Raw genomic sequence first — 20411 nt, 5'->3', positions numbered from 1 at the left:
TGCAAGGATCACACTTGTAGTACAACCTTTGTAGATTGAGCTTTGTATCGGAGCTTCGGATGGCAAATTTCCTACCACAATAACAAACTTTGTTAGGTACTCTAATGTATGTGGACTCATTGTGTGTGGATGATGTTTTGGAAACAAAACTCATGAGACAAGTCTAATGAAATTAGCAAAGCAAAGCAAAACAACATCTACATGACAAGAAACATTTAGAAAATGGGTTTTTATAGCCAAACAAGACCAACGGCTACTTTTCAAATATCAAAAACTAGCCGTTGGAACATCAGAATACCTATTTCTAAGTTTGGGGCATTTGGTGAAATAAGTTTGATAATAGGGGTATTTGGTGAAATAAGTTTAAAAACAGGGGCATTTGGTGAAATATGAAACTAGGCTAACGGCGGACTAACGGACCGTTATCAGTAAGGGTATTTTGGGTATTAAGTCATTTGTCAGGGGCATTTGGTGAATTATTGGAACTTGATGGGCATTTGGTGAATTACATCAAAACTCAGGGGCATTTCATGAAATATCTGTAGTAATAATAACAATGATATTAATATGTACCAATAATAATAATAATAATAATAATAATAATAATAATAATAATAATAATAATAATAATAATAATAATAATAATAATAGTAATAATAATAATTAATATCATCTGATTTGATCTGATCCGAACTTAATTTTTTCTGATCTGATATGAACTTATTTTTTCTGGTCTGATCTAATCTGAACTTATTATTTCTAATATGATCTGATATGATCTGATCAAATTAAATCTGAAATAAGTAATAAGGGCCTGAAATAAGGTGAACTAAACAGGGCATAAGTACAAATTATATTAGACCTTCATTAAGGCTATTTGTATAGGGAGCTTCAAAATCAATAATTGTTACTCTGTATTGCGAATAATATAAATCACATGTCTTAACCATAATTAAATTACAATTGAAGTTAGACCAAATTATTATTAACGACCAACTTTTGTTCATTTAAGCTTTTTACTTATTTAAGTTCAAATTTTATTTATTAATTAACTTTTTTGTTCCATCTTATTCTTCTTTACCTATTTAATTACGAAAATGCCATGTGCTTTGCACTATTCATAAAAAATCCGTTATTAATTTTAAATTTCCCTACTTGTATATGCTAACTCTAAAGTAGAGTAAGTAATTTATCTTAGGGTGCAGCTTTTCATCTGATTTTCACTTATTTTTTTGAACTTATCTTATTTGAACTTAACTAGACTTATCAAAACTTGTTTTAGTTATAAATTGTATTTCATTGGCAACCCTTACCCCCCTCGTCCCTAAAAGATTGAATTGCCCCAAACCACAAATTTCACTTTATTAAGAAAGAAGGCAAAACAAAAGCAAATGTGTTGGTAATTTTGGGGGTGTTTGGCCAGGAGATGTTTGGAAGAGAATTTGTGAGATTTGAGGTGAATTAGAGGTTTGACCTTTTGAAATAACTAATGGAATGTGTTTGGTTAAGAGAGGTTCGGAAGAAAGTTTTGGGGTGAAAAAGCTAATTCTTAAAAAGCTTAACATATGAGCCTTTTGTAACTAGAGGTTTGGGAAAGGGAATGTAAAATGACACTTTGTCCTAATATTGTCTAAAGTGAAGGAAATAATTCCCTTGGTCCAAGTATGCATTTAATGTCAAGTCTAAGAAATGCGGTTCAGTATTAATTAACAAGTTAATAATTCAGTGAGATCAAGTGAGCTGAATGCCTAGCTAGAGGCCACTTCAGTTCAAGTAGAATTAATGATATTAATCCACAGCTTACTCTTGACTGAACCCGTAAGGTCACACAAATAGTACGTAAACGGATCAAGTATTTATTGGCATTAAATATTCCATCTATGGATATTCGGAATCGACGGATCTTGGTTTCAGTGGGAGCTAAGATCGTCAAAGGCAAGAAATGAATACTCCGGAAACGATGATATTGCCGGAATCGGAAATATGGATCGTACCGGAAATATAAATATTATCCAAGTCGTAGATGTTGCCGGAAACGGAAACATGGTACGTATCGGAAAATATTATCGGAAATGAAAATATTGCCGGAATCGGAAATATTGCCGGAAACGGAAATAATGTCAGAATCGGAAATATTATAGGAATGGGAAAATAATTCCGGAAACGAAAATATTAAATATTTGTTCGAAACGGAAATTAATTCCGGAATCGGAAATGTTAAATATTGTTCGTATCGGAAATTAATTCCGGAATCGGGAATTTAATCGGAAGCGTATCGTACGAATTAGCATCGGACGAGGCTTGCTAGACGAAGGCCCAGCACGAAGCCAGGCCGTCGCCCAGCAAGCCACACGCATCCAACAACACGCCAAGGCCTCGACCAGGCCCAGCGCAAGGCCAGGCCCAGCCAAGGCTGGCGCGCGCTCAGCGATGGGCTGCGAGTAGTGGGCCTCAGCGCTGTGCGCTCAGTGTGGGCCGCGACTCGCAAGGCTTGCGCATGGGCGTGTGGTGCTCGTGCGGTGCGTGTGTACGTGCTATACGAATCCTAAAGCTATCGGAATTCGTGCATTGATTAAATCATAATCCTAAAAGATTAAATTAATTATTTAGAGTTTAATAGCATTCTAATTAATTAATTAGTATTCTAACAGGATTCGAAATCCTTTCCATGGTTCTATAAATATATGCCTAGGGTCATAAATTTATACACGAGTTTTTCAACAAGTATTCATACAATAAAACAGTGACTTTTGAGCAGAAAAATCTGTCACATTCTTGCCCATAATTAGCCGAAAATTATAGTACCTTAAGGGCGATTCTAGTTGGTCAATCTTAAGGCGGATCCGGACGTGCTGTGGACTATCTACGGAGGGACGACACTTGGAGTCCTAAAGACTTGTTCTTGTTCGGTTCGGGCGCAGCTAGGGAGGGCACGCTACAAAGTGTATGCAACTAAATTATGGTAACTGATTATGTGTAAATAATATGTTTCCTGGCATTAAGGTTTTCCACATGATTTATGTTTTGTCATATGTATCATAACCTAACAGTGGTATCACGAGCCTCTTATTAGTTACATAATCTAAATTGCATGACATGGTTAAATTTTACAAATTTGCAAAGAATTAAAAGGGGTGATTAATTTTCGTAATTGTTAATTAATTGCAAATTGCATATATTTAATTATATGTACGCAGTTTTTCGGCAGTTTATTCGTTACTCAACCAAATCGAGTGATTTTTGTGTCAATTCCGCATGTAAAAGGCACTCTAAAATTTTGACAAAAAAAATTCATTTTCGGCCGAACCCAGAATTCTCAAATTCGAAGCCTAACTATGACTTTTCAGAGGTTTTAGTTTTTCGAACGCAAAAGTTTGTAAATTTAAGATGTTAAATTGAATATTTGCGATTCTTGTTGATAAATCTTAAAATTTTGATTGACCTACTGTATATGTTTAACAATCTTGAATGCCTAGACTTGTTAATTATACAACCTAATTTGTAATTATGATTAATTTGTTGAAATTCGAATAATTTAGAATTGATTTGATTTTCATAATTAATTAATGATTTAATTAGGTATCCATGATTAAAAACCACCATAAAAATTGTTAATTTATGATAAATTTTAAATTTTTATGACCTAGATTTGAATCCATGTTAATCGGAAATTAATTGATTAATTCGATTTTTCGCCCTAAAATTATGAAATTAATATGTTTTATTAATTTGTCATTCATTTTAAATTAAAAATTTTAAATTTGTATGAAAAACGCTCATGAATGTTGCACGCACAAAGCAAAGGACGCTACGTGTTACCCTTAAGGGGTGTTGCATAGTGCGGGCACGTGACGACGAGCAAGGGAGCTCGTCGCCCTTGCGGTACGAATGCAGTGAGCAACCAAGAATGGCGCGCGCGCGAGGCTTCCTGGGCGTGTGTGCTGTGTACATGGGCGATGAGCGAATGGGCTTGGCACAAGGTCGAGGCGCGCGCGCGGGAGAGCGCAAGCTGGGTCGCCCAGCGAGCACTGCTCCGTGCACCACGAGCGCAGCCTCGCCAATGGTCGATTGCTTGCGCCTAGCAAGCGATGCATCCCTTCGGTAGCTGCTGCTGTATTGTGCCATGGTCGTGCGATCAGTCGTGCACTCGATGGGGCTTGGGCGCAAGCCCAAGTGCCTCGTCGTGTTACGATTGAGTCGTTTTGAATTTTAATTTGAATTTCCTGTTTGGAAATAATTTTAATTAATTTTGAAATTAATAATTTAAATGGTTTTCTTGGGATTTAATTTTGATTATTATAATTATTATAAATTTTAATTTATACTAATTATTTTACTAAAATTAAACCTTGAATTGATTTAAATTCGTTTAAATAAACTGAAAATAAATTAAATAAGTGGATTCGATTATAATTTTATATGAACTTTAAATTTTAATTAAACTTGTATGTTTCCGGTTAGACTAGAAATACATTTTTATGTTTAAAATTAGTAAAGCATATAAAGTTATTGGTTTAAGTGGGAGCCTTTAGTCATAAACTCTTGATTAGGTCTACAAATCCTTTAAGGTTAAACAACTTGATTAGAATTAATAAGGACTGAATAATTGGTAGATTATTGGTGCCCTTGATTAATTGCTGCAAATATTTATGTGATGCATACAATGTGTTTTACTAACCAGCTATGTGGGCCATTCATGATAATGAATGGGTGAATGGTATATATTGTATATGTACTGTTTTGCAGGTTATGAAGTAACTAGTATGGCCCAAATAGGATAGAAAATATGGTTTGCGTACCATTCATTTGAATGTAATTGGTCTAATGCATCAAAGTTTGTTTTTCAATTCAAATATGGTTTGCGTACCATCAAATAGTTATAATTAGTTTAATTATAGCTGATCCTATTTGAAGAAAATGGCGCCTCCCACGGTGAAATTCAAGAAGTTTCCAATCCATTTTCAAGACGGACTTTGAAGTTGAAGCTTCAAGATGAAGTCGGGCCATACTAGATCACATTTATCTTATGCATGCTTTAAGTTATTTATTGTTGTTAAATATGTCTTAATTATGCATGAGATTGTGGCTTGATTATGTTGCATGATTAAGGATTTTAGTTCACTTAAAATCTAACCAACATAGTAAGAGCCTTAAGTTCCAAAGTTTAAAAATTGAGTTAAAAGGTGCCATGCCAAAATAACACTTACTTGGATAACCTTTACATCAATCTAGTAATAGTTTTACGCTCAGCGAGGTGTTACTTATTGATCCTAAAGGGGTAAGGTACACAAATAATTGTGACTACATGTTAGTTTTGGTGAAACTCAACGATATAAGTAAGGAGTCCTTTTATCTCGTGGCAAAATCGATAGGTTTACCTAATAAGTTCTTAGACGTACCTATCAACCAAGAGTAGTTTCTAGACTATTAGCAAAAGGCTTTTGCTTACCTAAAAGATTTTAGAATTGAGTCTAAATACATAATGTGCTTAATTCTTCAATGGGTTTTAGGATCTTGGAATCATTTTATTCACACCTGCCGGAACACATAACTTGAATAAAATTCTTAATGAACATTAAATTATGCATGTATGCTAGAATATAAGTTTATTAAGAGAAACTGTGAATGATTATTTATTTGTTTATTCTTTTTCTATTGTAGTTTTACTATGGCAAACAACAATTAAAACATCATCATGGGTTCTGAGCTTATGGTCAAGCTGAACCTAACAAATTTTCTTGAATGGGAAGCTAAGCTAGTTGAAATAGTCAGACTCAATGGACTTGAGTATGTGCTGTTACATCCCATGCCAAGCTACTATGCCAGAGACATGACCCCTGAAATATTTTCCGCCTGGGATGCGGATCTCAAAAAGGTTATGAGTCTCATGCTGAACAATATCCCTGATGAATGGGCTAGAAGGTTTGTAGCTTACGAACCTTTTACGCTCATCAAGAATCTGAGGGATATCTGTCGTGGAAGCACGGAGGACAGGGACCTAAACGTCCATGAGTTGATTGAATCAATGTCTGGTCTAAAGGTTAGTTCTCCTAACAGGTGTTATAGGATGGAGGTCCAAGAAACACATGTTCAGCTCCTTCGCACTAAACAAAGGGTAGGTGTCCCACTAAGGTTCCATGTGGAGCTTATGCTTTCATATTTTGATCGCCTAAGTCTGCTAGGAACACCAATAAGCGAAAGGATGGCAGTCTCTATCTTGCTCAATTCACTGCACAGTGGGTTTGGTCGTTTCAAGCAACTATACCTAAGTGAACCAAGAGAAGAAACAGTTGCAGAATTTGTTCACCTTGTCAGAAAGGCTGAGATAATACTCGACTGTGAAGCCAAGGATTTACTCAAGGCTAAAGGGAGACCCTTCAAGAAAGGTGGAAAGTCCAAGGGCAATGCTAAATCAAAGGAGGACAATTCCACGTCAAGTTGTCTTTATTGTGATGGAATAGGCCATTACAAAAGAGAATGTCCAAAACTAAAGGAAGATCAGAAGAACGGAATAGTCGTTCCATCTTCAGGTATTTTCGTTATAGACTGTATACTTGCTAATTCAACTTCTTGGGTATTAGATACAGGTTGTGGCTCACACTTATGTTCCAATCCACAGGGACTAAGAAGAATTAGAAGGTTAAGCAAGGGTGAAGTCGACCTACGAATGGGAAATGGAGCACGGATTGCTGCATTAGCTGTAGGAACTTATTATTTGTCGTTGCCCTCCGGGCTAGTTTTGGAACTGGAAGAATGTTTCCATGTTCCAAGTCTTACTAAAAACATCATTTCTGTTTCTTGCTTAGATGCTAAGGGATTTTCCTTTTTAATAAAAGACAATAGTTGTTCGTTTTATTTTAAAGAGATGTTTTATGGATCTGCTAGATTAGTCAATGGACTTTATTTATTAGATCACGACAAACAAGTTTATAACATAAATACCAAAAAGGCCAAAAAGGATGATTCAGATCTCACCTATCTGTGGCATTGTCGATTAGGCCATATTAACTTGAAACGCATGGAAAGACTTCAAAAGGAAGGAATTCTAGAACCATTTGACTTAGAGGATTATGGTAAGTGCGAATCATGTTTACTTGGCAAAATGATAAAGCAACCTTTCTCTAAAGTTGGAGAAAGAGCAACTGAACTATTGGGTTTAATCCATACAGATGTATGTCGACCAATGAGTAAAAATGTTAGAGGTGGTTTCAGCTACTTTATTACTTTCACTGATGACTTCAGTAGATATGGTTATGTCTACCTAATGAAGCATAAGTCTGAATCCTTTGACAAATTCAAGGAATTTCAGAGTGAAGTAGAGAATCAATTAGGCAAGAAGATTAAGGCACTGCGGTCTGATAGAGGCGGTGAATATCTGAGCTATGAATTTGATGACCATCTGAAAGAATGTGGAATTCTATCAGAATTGACTCCTCCTGGAACACCACAATGGAACGGTGTGTCGGAACGGAGGAACGGAACCTTGCTAGACATGGTTAGATTAATGATGGGTCAGGCCGAACTTCCAATAGAATTTTGGGGACATGCACTAAATACAGCTGCACTCACTATAAATAGAGCTCCGTCTAAAGCTGTTGAAAAGACTCCATATTAGTTATGGTTTGGAATGCCTCCAAAATGTGTCTTTTCTTAAGATTTGAGGATGTGAAGTATACGTCAAAAAAGGTGTTTGTTGCTCGAGATGGTATCTTTTTGGAAAAGAATCACATTTTCAAAATGACAAGTGGGAGAAAAGTAGACCTCGAAGAAATTCGAGTCGAACAACAAACTCTAGAGAATGCTCAAGATGACATTCAGGATGAAACTCAGAGATCTTTAAAAGTATCTGGTGAGAATCATGGACAATCTAGAAATGTAACCCCGCGTAGATCGCAGAGATATAGATCTCAACCGGAAAGGTACTTAGGTATTTTGACTTACGAGAGCTATGACGTTCTATTACTTGAAAGTGATGAACCTGCGACTTACAAACAAGCTATGACGAGCCCTAGCTCCAAGAAATGGCAAGAAGCCATGCAATCTGAATTAGACTCCATGTCAGAAAACCAAGTTTGGGATTTGGTCGATTTGCCAGATGGCTACCAAGCCATAGGAAGCAAATGGGTTTTCAAACTGAAAAAGGACAAGGATGGGAAACTTGAAGTTTTCAAAGCTAGATTGGTTGCAAAAGGTTACAGGCAAGTCCGCGGTGTGGATTACGATGAAACCTTTTCACCAGTTGCAATGCTAAAGACTATTCGGATAATGTTAGCAATCGCTGCATATTACAATTACGAAATATGGCAGATGGATGTCAAAACCGCTTTCTTAAACGGCATTTTAACAGAAATTGTGTTTATGACACAACCTGAGGGTTTTGAGGATCCAAAGAATGCTAAAAAGGTATGCAAGCTAAAGAAATCAATCTACGGATTGAAACAGGCATCAAGGAGCTGGAATATACGTTTTGATGAAGCAGTCAATGACTTTGATTTCATCAAGAACGCAGACGAATCTTGTGTATACAAGAAGGTCAGTGGAAGCAAAATTTCTTTTATAGTATTATATGTCGACAACATATTACTTATCGGAAATGACATTCCTATGTTGAACTCTGTCAAGATTTGGCTTGGGAAATGTTTTTCGATGAAGGATCTAGGAGAAGCACAATACATACTGGGCATCAAGATTTACAGAGATAGATCTAAAAAGATGATTGGACTTAGTCAAAGCCCTTATATCAATAAGGTGCTTGAAAGGTTCAAGATGGCAGACTCCAAGCGAGGCTACCTACCCATGTCTCATGGAATGACTCTAAGCAAGACACAGTGCCCAAAAACACTTGATGAGCATAGACGAATGAGTGGGATTCCATATGCATCATTGATTGGTTCAATAATGTATGCTATGATATGTACACGCCCGGATGTTGCGTACGCACTCAGTGCTACGAGCAGATACCAGTCAGACCCAGGAGAGGCACATTGGACTGCTGCCAAGAATATTCTGAAGTACCTGAAAATGCACAAAGATGACTTCCTGGTCTATGGTGGAGATGATGAATTAATTGTTAAAGGCTATACGGACGCAAGTTTCCAAATCGACAAGGATGATTTCAGATCACAGACTGGGTTTGTCTTCTACCTCAACGGAGGTGCAGTAAGCTGGAAAAGTGCTAAGCAAAGCACCATTGCGGATTCTACAACTGAAGCGCAGTACATTGCTGTACATGAAGCAGCAAAGAAAGCTATATGGCTAAGGAAGTTCATAAGTGAACTTGGTGTAGTCCCCTCCATTAAAGGACCAATAGCCCTATATTATGATAATAACAGAGCTATTGCACAGGCAAAGGAGCCTAGACACCACCAAAGAGTCAAGCATGTACTTCGTAGATTTCACCTTCTACGAGAGTTTGTTGAAAGAAAAGAAGTCGAGATAAGCAAGATTGGAACTGATGACAACATCTCAGATCCATTGACTAAACCTTTACCGCAGGCGAATCACAACTCGCACACTGCAACTATGGGAATCAAGCATATTGGAGAATGGCTTTGATGTCCTTGTTTAATGTTTTAAAGTTTTGAGTTTAATACTTTGTAAAACATTATTGGTTAATCATTCACAATAAATGAATAGAATTCATTTTTCCATTTAATTTGTGGTTTATTAAATGATGAGTCCCTTCAATTTGACGAAATATTCAAGATAGACTGTCAGGACCAGTCCTGTGACTAAGAAATGTCTATCAAGTGAAATTGAATGTCAAAAGTTGAAAATGGTCCCTGGTCGGAGTTTTCTATAAAGATGGATGCATAGAAAACGTTAGACGACTAGAATGCAAGATGACTAGTAGTTCTGTTTCTTGAACTATGTGGACATGGCAATGTCATAATCATTTGCATAGATACTTACTTTGGGAAGACTAGTATCGGACAGACCTATGAAACTTTATTGTAAGAGATAAAAATCTGTCATAAGTAAATTTCATTAAAATTATTAGACACTAATCCTCAATACCTGAGTGATTTGAGGTTACTTGTTTGAGAACTGCTTACTTTGACGTTGTCAACCGTCGCACCGTAAAAGGAGGCTATAAAGGCAACGCTCAGGTAATCACCTATCAAACGAAGTCTAATCTCAAGATCGCAAGATTGGGATTGTCCTCCCATAAATCTGGATGAGATGCTGAAAGTTGTACAAGGCCACTCGGAGAGCTAGAAACTGTAAAATGCATGGCCGTGCTCAGATGAATCATAGGCTATGATTATCTGTTTATTTGATCAGTTGAACTTTGAAACCGAGAAACACCTCTGGGCATAATAAGGATGACAACTCTTACCTTATGTTCAAGAGCAAGCATCGAGCGACAAAGGAATTAGGAAATGCACACTTGTCCCTAAGGACAAGTGGGAGACTGAAGGAAATAATGCCCTTGGTCCAAGTATGCATTAAATGTTAAGTCTAATAAATGCGGTTCAGTATTAATTAACAAGTTAATAATTCAGTGAGATCAAGTGAGCTGAATGCCTACCTAGAGGCCGATTCAGTTTAAGTGGAATTAATGATATTAATCCACAGCTTACTCTTGACTGAACCCGTAGGGTCACACAAATAGTACGTAAACGGATCAAGTATTTAATGGCATTAAATACTCCATCTATGGATATTCGGAATCGACGGATCTTGGTTTTAGTGCACTAGTAGAAAAAACCCTTATTGCAGCGGGCTTTTAGACCCCTGTTGCAGCGTACATCGTATGCTGCAACTGGGGGGCCTGCAACAAGTCTGAACTTGTTGCAGCGTACAATGTTCGCTGCAAAAAGTGATTTGTTGCAGCGGGCTTTTAGATGTACGCTGCAACAAGTGCCAAAAAATTGGCAAAATTTTGGACTTGTTGCAGCGGGCTTTTAGATGTACGCTGCAACAAGTGCCAAAAAATTGGCAAAATTTTGGACTTGTTGCAGCGTACATATATATGTACGCTGCAAAAGACTCAACTTTTTGCAGCGTACATTTATTTGTACGCTGCAACAAGTCTGAATTACTCAATTTTTTGCAGCGTACATTTATTTGTACGCTGCAACAAGTCTGAATTTTTGCCAAATTTTTTTCCCTTGTTGCAGCGTACAACATATATGTACGCTGCAAAAAAGCACTTTTGGCGGGAAAATTCTAATTTTGTTTAGGGATACCTAGAGTGCCTTGCACCAAATATAGAAACCTGTCAAAACAATAATAGAATAACGCAACCTGTATAACAAATATAAAAACAACAACTGGAGTTTTGTATACTATATATCCCAAAACCAAAGTGCACATATTACATTTAAATATATGTTCCAATTTCAACATAAACATACATTTTAATATAAAATTTATTCTATAACAACTAAACCAACTCGATCAAGCGCGCTAAAGCCAATAATAAATACTTGTTGGTAAAAAACTTAGCCCATTGCTCACGAACCACATCAAATTCCTCGCATAAGGCGCAATCCTCGGAGTGTAGACCTTTACAAAAACAGAAATTTAAATTAAACATTAGATTAAATACAAATTAAATATCACATTTTAACATTCAAGAAACTAATGACAATGTCCTAATAGTCTAAAATGAGTCCTTCGGTTCTTTAGTTCAAAGTTGGGAGCGAAAATGTCATTTTAGCCTAAATATGACCTATAACGACCCAATGAGCCTATAGGTGCATAAATAGATTGGAACGAGTCTTAGATCGTTAAAATTATGCATATTAAACATGTATTAAGTTTAAAATGCGTGCTTAGGTTCTTTATTTTAAAGTTAGGAGCGAAAATGCCTCATTTTAGCCTAAATATGACCTATAACTATCAAACAAGCATTAAATGTGCATAAACAGATTAGAATAAGTCTTAGAAACTTAAACTAAGCATATTTATCATATAATAAGTTTAAAATGAGTCATTAGGTTCTTAAGTTCAAAGTTGGGAGCGAAAATGTCATTTTAGCCTAAATATGACCTATAACGACACAATGAGCCTTAAATGTGCATAAATGGATTGGAATAAGTCCTAGAAAGTTAAAACTAGAATATAAAACATTTAGTAGGTTTAAAATGAGTCCTTAGGTTCTTTAGTTCATAGTTGGGAGCGAAAATGTCATTTTAGCCTAAATATGACCTACAACGACCTAATGAGCCTTAAAGGTGCATAAATAGATTGGAACGAGTCTTATAAAGTTAAAATTATGCATATTAAACATGTATTAAGTTTAAAATGAGTGCTTAGGTTCTTTATTTTAAAGTTAGGAGCGAAAATGCCTCATTTAGCCTAAATATGACCTATAACTATCAAACAAGAATTAAATGGGTATAAGTAGATTAGAATAAGTCTTAGAAACTTAAAACTAAGCATATTTATCATATAATAAGTTTAAAACGAGTCATTAGGTTCTTAAGTTCAAAGTTGGGAGCGAAAATGTCATTTTAGCCTAAATATGACCTATAACGACACAATGAGCCTTAAATGTGCATAAATGGGCTAAAATGAGTCCTAGAAAGTTAAAAATAAGCATATAAAACATTTAGTAAGTTTAAAATGAGTCCTTAGGTTATTTGGTTCATAGTTGGGAGCGAAAATGTCATTTTAGCCTAAATATGACCTATAACGACACAATGAGCCTTAAATGTGCATAAATGGATTGGAATGAGTCTTAGAAAGTTAAAAATAAGCATATAAAACATTTAGTAAGTTTAAAATGAGTCCTTAGGTTCTTTGGTTCATAGTTGGGAGCGAAAATGCTTCATTTTAGCCTTAATATGACCTATAACGACCCAATAAGCCTTAAATGTGAATAAATAGATTGAAATGAGTCTTAGAAAGTTAAAACTAAGCATATTAATCATGTAAAGGGTTTAAAATGAGTCTTTAGGTTCTTTAGTTCAAGGTTAGGAGCGAAAATGTCTCATTTTAGCTTAAATATGACCTATAACGACCAAACAAGTCTCAAATGTGCATAATAGATAGGATTGAGTCTTGAAAAGTTAAAAATAATCATATGAATCATGTAATAAGTTTGAAATTAGTTTTTAAGTTCGTTAGACCAAAGTTGGGAGCGAAAATGTCATTTTAGCCTAAATATGACCTATAACGGCCAAAGAAGTCATGAATGTGCATAAATAGATTGGATTAAGTCTTGTAAAGTTAAAACTAATCATATAAAACATTTAATATGTTTAAAATGAGTCCTAAGGTTCTTTATTTCATATTTGGGAGCAAAAAAGCCTCATTTTAGCCTAATATGACCTATAACGACCAAACAAGCCTTAAATTTGCATAAGTAGATTGGAATGAGTGTTAGAAAGTTAAAACTATTCATATTAAACATGTAATAAGTGTAATACTCTGAGAAAATATGTAGCTTTTCCTATTTGGTTTATTGTTCACAAATCAGGATCTTTGGACAACAACAAATGCTTATTAATCCAAGAAGCTTTTCCTATTTGGTTAAAACCCACACATTATTCACAATCTTCAACTTTTGTGATAATCATAAATCAAAACAAAGTTTAAGTTTAAAATTAGGCAAATGAGTCAAAAAAGTAACGTAATAAGAGAAGTGGAAACTGGAAAGGCACACAGTGTCGCAAGTATACACCTGATTTACACATTGGACACAAGGTAAGTATAAGTTTGACAAAATACTGTTTCAGTTGAACACAAGGTAAGTTGCACTAAAAGGAAGATAAAGAAGATAATTAGAAAAACCAACTTTGTGATGACACAGACTAGTCCCATCACGAGCACCAAAATAATAGGACACAACATGATACATACCAAGGGTGGGATTCTTCTCAACAAAGAAGTTGTTCTTCGTGAAACGCTGCATGTGCACAATAATGTAAGGTGGCAGTTTAGTTACACGATATCGCATCCTAGCTATTTGAGGACGCACGACTTCTGTTATGGTCTCCCCGTCAAACTTGTTCATTATGTTGAAAAGTGGAACCTAAGAAGAACGCAGATGTGCCAAATCCATCAGTTACCAAGAAAAGTAAAGCGAAAAAGATGAACACATTAACATAAATGGTGAAGCCAAAAGACATACATGATGGATGCCTACCTAGAAAAGAAACCCAGTCTTTTTACAGAAATTTAACATTCTATTTTTTGACAAATCAAGATATACATACTGAAGAACAACTTCAAATTATCTATAGATCGTGATTTGTGATTAGATACAAATCAGTAGTGAGGATATAACCAACTTTACAGGAGGGCATAGCTACAACTGCTAGCAAAGCCATAATTTTCCACCCACCAAATAGTCAGCTAGCACATTCAATGTTACAAGTGTGAATGTGTGACCATTATAGAAACATCTAACCAGGGAAACTCCCTCCCAGATTATCATTTATTCAAAGTTAAGACCTTAATATTCAACAAAGCCTCCCGATTCTGCCACCAAGAATCAAAGGGATGAGCATAATGGGAATAGTGCTCTGGGAAACAAAGGTATTCTTAACCTTACATCTCATGCTTTCTCTCTTCTGAAGCTGCTGCTATAACAGCCCCAGAAGAACCGAAGGACACAATCTACGGAATACTAATAAGAGAAAACAAAGTTTTTTTTAAATTCAAAATAAAGAATAAGATTTCAACCTAAACTGCCAATATAAGCTGTCTCCATCAGCTGAGCCATAGGATCAATGGCCTGGCTAGCTATTGCCGGTAAAGAAAGCATTATAAGCTCCCGTTTGACATTTGGAGGAGGCAACTGGTTGAGGGGCTGAAGTACAGACTCACTGCGAAGTCATTAAAAATAAACTAACATAAAAGGGACATGCTTAAAACTTAAAGATTCAAATCAACAGTAGTTTCAACATAATCATTATCGCAGAGAAGTATTTTTACCAACGTATATTTTTGAGATGCGTGGCTCAAATAGTTGTAATGTGGTATCACCAAAAGATCAAGTAACACAAAAAATAAGAATAAGAATAATTTATATTATCAAACCCTAAAAATACGAAATTAGGGGAAAATCAAGAATTGACTGAAAGCAAACCCTAAAAATACGAAATTAGGGAAAAACAAATACAAAAAGTTAGAAAACTATACCTCCTCAATTTCGAAGGCGGCTGAGTTCGAAGGCTTATCTGGGTATAAGCAAAGAGAAAGAGAGAGAGCATACCACAGCTGTAGCATCGTGCAAGACAGAAGTAATTGTCCATTCACCATTTTTCTAAATCAAAAAGAAACCCAAAAAGGGAAATCGTCAGAAATGCAAGAAATTTCTGAGAGACAAATCATCGAACAGTTTATGTGCATAGAAAAAGGCAGAGAAAAACAATAAAACAATAAAAAATTAACAAGGGTCAAAGAGAATATACAGAATCGGAGTCGAGGAGAAAGAGACAACGGGGGCAGCGAGGGGTGCCGAGGCCAGGATTAATGGTGGGATCATGGTGATACACATTTCCAGTTCGAAGCTTCTCCTCGTACACTTCTCGGGTTCCCATTTTTTACGTCACCCCTTTCAAATTTCTTGAAGCGAAAGATAAGATGTAAAATTGAGTGTGGTGGAGTGAAGGAACTGCGGGGATGACGATGGGAGGGGGTAGGGCAGCGACAGAATTCAAGGTGGTGGTTCAGGCGGAGAAAGAAGGGATTTAGGAGAGAGAAAGAGAGCAGATGAAGAAGAAGAAGAATGAGGAGGTGAGAGAGTACGCAGGGAAAGCTGAGGGAAGAAGAGGGAGTATGAGCGTCCTTAGGTTTGAGATCCGAAATGTTTTTCTTAATTAGCTTTGCAGCGAAATTTTTTTATTGCAGCGGGCTTTTATCTGTACGCTGCAAAATAAATGGGCTATTGCAGGGGGCTTTTATTTTGTACGCTGCAAAAAACTCTCTTGCTGCGGGCAATTAATTTGTACGCTGCAACAACCCTTTATAAAGTTTGACCCGCGTTGACCTACTGGTTGTTGAAGCGTATTATTACATGTACGCTGCAACAAGGGGGTTGCAACAGGGGTTTTTTCTACTAGTGGTGGGAGCTGAGATCGTCAAAGGCAAGAAATGAATACTCCGGAAACGATGATATTGCCGGAATCGAAAATATGGATCGTATCGGAAATATAAATATTATCCAAGTCGTAGATGATGCCGGAAACGGAAACATTATCGGAAATGGAAATATTGCCGGAATCGGAAATATTGTCGGAAACGGAAATATTGTCAGAATCGGAAATATTATCGGAATCGGAAAATAATTGCGGAAACGGAAATATTAAATATTTGTTCGAAACGGAAATTAATTCCGGAATCGGAAATGTTAAATATTGTTCGTATCGGAAATGAATTCTGGAATCGAGAATTTAATCGGAAGCGTATCGTACGAATTAGCATCGGACGAGGCTTGCTAGACGAAGGCCCAACACGAAGTCAGGCCGTCGCCCAACAAGCCACACGCATCCAACAACACGCCAAGGCCTCGACCAGGCCCAACGCAAGGCCAGGCCCAGCCAAGGCTGGCGTGCGCTCAGCGATGGGCTGCGAGCAGTGGGCCTCAGCGCTATGCGCTCAGCGTGGGCCGCGAGGCTTACGCATGGGCGTGCGGTGCTCGTGCGGTGCGTGTGTACGTTCTATACGAATCCTAAAGCTATCGGAATTCGTGCATTGATTAAATCTTAATCCTAAAATATTAAATTAATTATTTAGAGTTCTAATAGCATTCTAATTAATTAATTACTATTCTAACAGGATTCGAAATCCTTTCCATGGTTCTATAAATATATGCCTAGGGTCATAAATTTATACACGAGTTTTTCAACAAGTATTCATACAATAAAATAGGGATTTTTGAGCAGAAAAATCCGTCACATTCTTGCCCATTATTAGCCGAAAATTATAGTACCTTAAGGGCGATTCTAGTTGGTCAATCTTAAGGCGGATCCAGACGTGCTGTGGACTATCTACGGAGGGATGACACTTGGATTCCTAAAGACTTGTTCTTGTTCTTGTTCGGTTCGGGCGCAGCTAGGGAGGGCACGCTACAAAGTGTATGCACCTAAATTATGCTAACTAATTATGTTAAATAATATGTTTCCTGGCATTAAGGTTTTCCGCATGATTTATGTTTTGTCATATGTATCATAACCTAACATAAAGTTATAACCCTTACCAAAATGGGCACCCTATATTATATCCCTCCGAAAACCATTACGCACGTCTCCTTCTTCATATCACCCCATTTACTTGACCCATTTCATGTTGTAATAAATTTTACGGTTTTTCTATGAAATGCCTCTAAGTTTTAAAGAAATTCATCAAGTACCCCTCAAGTTTTCATAATACAAAAAGTATCCCTAAAACAAAACATAATACCCCAAAGACCCTTATTACAATACTTAATCTACCAAGTACCCTTAGTGATGTCACTAACCCCTAATCTACTCAATTAACACCTAATTAACCCACTAACCCTTGATAATCCACCCATTAACCCTTTTTTGCCCTTTTCCCCCTCTCTCCCCTTTCCTTCTTCCCAAGCCTTTCCTCCACGGATGCCTAGCTCACCACCATGGCCACCCTTTTTCTCTCTCTCCTCTCCTCTACACCATTGATCCTGCCAACCACCACCTCCTTTGCATGCCAGCCCTCTTATCTTTCCTTCCGCCCAACATCGCTGAAAACCCCCACCACAACACCAATAAAAGAGCTTGAACTTCCCTAAACTCCACCATCAAACTCTGATGCGCTTGCAACATCACGTGAAAGAACAACTGGTGCAGATGTGTTCAGGTCGTAACACGGGATGAAAACCGACTTACAAATGTCCTTCAGCATCATCGGAGTTTTCTTACTATTCTTCGAAAAAACACCTCCAAGAAACTTCTCGAGGCTTTCCCCAGAGCGCCAACGAGTTTTCCGACGACGAAGGATTCCACCGTGCTTCGGCATGAACATCGTCGAGAAATTTCCAACGAGAAAATTAATGGCGTCCTTGGCCGTAAAAATCAGCCTACTATTAGAGTCAATCGTCGTGAGAAATGCAGCAAGAAGACCGCCGACACCAGTTCTAGTAACAATATCAAGGGAGAGTAAAGGGTTCCTACGAGGAGAGAGATTGCTGCACCTTCGTCTTCTTCGACGATGATGGACCGGATTTCTGGGTCATTTTTGGTGAGTGATCGGAGCTCACATAGTGCCGTGAATTGAATTATAGAAATTGAATTGTAAGTAAATTGGTGGTCGGATTATTTTGTCGGGGTAAGCAAATTCAAATGTAGAAATGGTGGTGGGGTGGGGGGGGGGGGGGGGGGGGACTTAAATTGGGGTGTCTAATTGGAGAATTATGAAGGTTGAAGCATGGAAGAGTGAGAAATCTTGAGCTTAGATTTAATGGTGGTGAGGGTTGCTGGTCTTATTCGGCGAACAAAAACGAAGCAGTGAAGCAAGTGAGCAACAACGAAGTAACGAAAGCGGTACGTGTGAGAGGGGATTTATGGGCGGTGGTGGAGGTTGCTTGTTGTGAGAGAGGAGAGAACAAGGGAAGCAACAGGGTGTGCAGTCATGGAGGAAAGGTCAGGCAAGAAGGAAGGGGGGGGGGGAGAGAAAAGAAAAAGGGGGGAAATGGGTTAATGACTGGGTTAATTCGGGGTTAGTGGGTTAATTAGGGGTTAATCCCATCATATTATGGAAACTTGAGGGGTACTTGGTGAATTTCTTCAAAATTGGGGGACATTTCATGAAAAAAAAACCCGTAAATATATATATGGGGTATTATTTCTAAGCATTTGAAAAGTATTGCAATCACGCTTGTAAAATTAGTAATATTTATCTATTTGCAAATAAAGAATTTATCTATAGAAACTTTTAAGTTAAGAATATTTCTTTAAAAAATATATTTTTTTTTTGTTTTATTATTCAATGTTTATTAATTCAAAAGATAAAGAGAAAATAATTAACATCATAAGCTATTTGTCTAACATTAATAAGAAACAAAATATGTCAATGTTTTTTTTTTCTTGAATTTGTCTGAATTGAACTTGTCTAACTAAACTTTATTTCCTAAATATGTTGAAAACAAGGTGAATGAAACACGGACTACGGCCAATTCTGAAAAACACAAGGTCTTTGTTCAGTTATGTTCATGAACATTAAAACATGTCTACCCAAATACAACTTATAACTAAAATAAGTTTCGTTAAGTTCAAATAAGATAGCATCAGGTAAATAAACGCACCCTTAGTAAAATTAACAACTCCTACTATATATATATAGATAGATAGATAGATAGATAGATATATGTATATATATAATTTCTCACGCAACAATTCATGGTCTTCAATCCATGTTTCCATTTCAAACCACGATGCATATAGCTCGTCCTTGCCAATGGTTAACTCTAAAGGGAAGTGTTTACACACAATACTTAACATATCTTCATTTCCTTGAATCAAGAATTATTCCTATTACCTTTTCAAGTACCATAGGATTTTCGTCACTAGCGTAACAAGTTTTTTTTGTTTGACATATCTAAGTTGCCCTATGATTTGCTGATAGGATGATCTTTAGAAGCCTATAAGTAGAAAAGTTATAGCGGTGTTTTCACTTGTTTGGGTTCTATATAAGCAGTTCTTTTGAATGCATGTGAAACATACATTTTGTTCAACAAACAAATAAGGCTAACTAAATGGAGCAGATTCAACTTGGTGTTCTGATATTTTGACAAATAAAAGATGAGACAACCCCTTAACAACAAAAGAGTAGAATGAGATTTAATAGTTACATACATTTTCTTACTAAGTAATAGTCCTGAACTCTGCAAAATTCACCGAAACTATGTTTATGGGGGCATTTTCTGTCAATATCTGCAGCTAATATCGATGGTTACTGTCATCTCTAGAATTCAACGACAAGTTTGTGATCAGAGATGTAAGAAAAATTCTTTGATGTTTTTACATAACTTACTGAAGCTTCTATACAGCTGGATCAATATAATTTCAAGAGTAAATTTATATAACTCATGCTATCTCATGCTTATCCTATTATCTAGAAAGTCGTTACGTTTGTGCAACCAACCAACAAATAAGAATGTTTGCTTGTGTATATATTTGATAAGAGACACAAAAGTATGAATGTACGTGTTTGTTTACTAGAGAAATGTTGTCGAAAATCCTATATATTACTTCAAAAATAGTACTATTTTTGTTAAGAACAGGTGACTTCTAATTGCGCCGAAGGCACAGCGGCGAACACTGCAGTAGCCCCTCAAACCATCTTGTAGGCTGATGAGTTGTCTCAGATTGTTTGTTTCACAAACTCGATTAGATCTCATTCTTTTGATATTGTTTTGTATCCCTAATGGTGATGATTCATCGTTGTACATTTTCTCGCTTAACAAGTATAATTTCCCTCAAATTTTGTTATTAGGT

General features: G+C 36.6%; 1 protein-coding gene across 5 annotated transcripts; it reads right to left on the bottom strand.

The window, feature by feature from the left end:
- Positions 1 to 11264: 11264 nt before the first annotated feature.
- Positions 11265 to 15999, bottom strand: LOC130462027 (uncharacterized). 5 transcript variants are annotated; one of them, XR_008922135.1, is made up of 4 exons: positions 14890 to 15086; positions 14638 to 14780; positions 13813 to 13984; positions 11265 to 11511 (listed from the first exon to the last, which is right to left on the bottom strand). XR_008922135.1 is itself a non-coding variant. In XM_056830356.1 (4 exons), exons 1-4 carry the CDS (start codon positions 15495 to 15497, stop codon positions 11390 to 11392), a joined length of 474 nt encoding a protein of 157 aa, XP_056686334.1. In that variant the 5' UTR covers positions 15498 to 15999; the 3' UTR covers positions 11265 to 11389. The 5 variants fall into 5 exon arrangements, 2 of the variants coding, with proteins under 2 accessions (XP_056686334.1, XP_056686333.1); XM_056830356.1 differs by lacking the exons at positions 14638 to 14780; positions 14890 to 15086 and adding exons at positions 15170 to 15220; positions 15369 to 15999; XM_056830355.1 differs by lacking the exons at positions 14638 to 14780; positions 14890 to 15086 and adding exons at positions 15097 to 15220; positions 15369 to 15995.
- Positions 16000 to 20411: the final 4412 nt, after the last annotated feature.

This window comes from Spinacia oleracea, chromosome 5, assembly GCF_020520425.1.
Source record: "Spinacia oleracea cultivar Varoflay chromosome 5, BTI_SOV_V1, whole genome shotgun sequence".
Lineage (NCBI taxonomy): Eukaryota > Viridiplantae > Streptophyta > Magnoliopsida > Caryophyllales > Amaranthaceae > Spinacia > Spinacia oleracea.
This window is presented reverse-complemented; position numbering and strand designations above follow the sequence as displayed.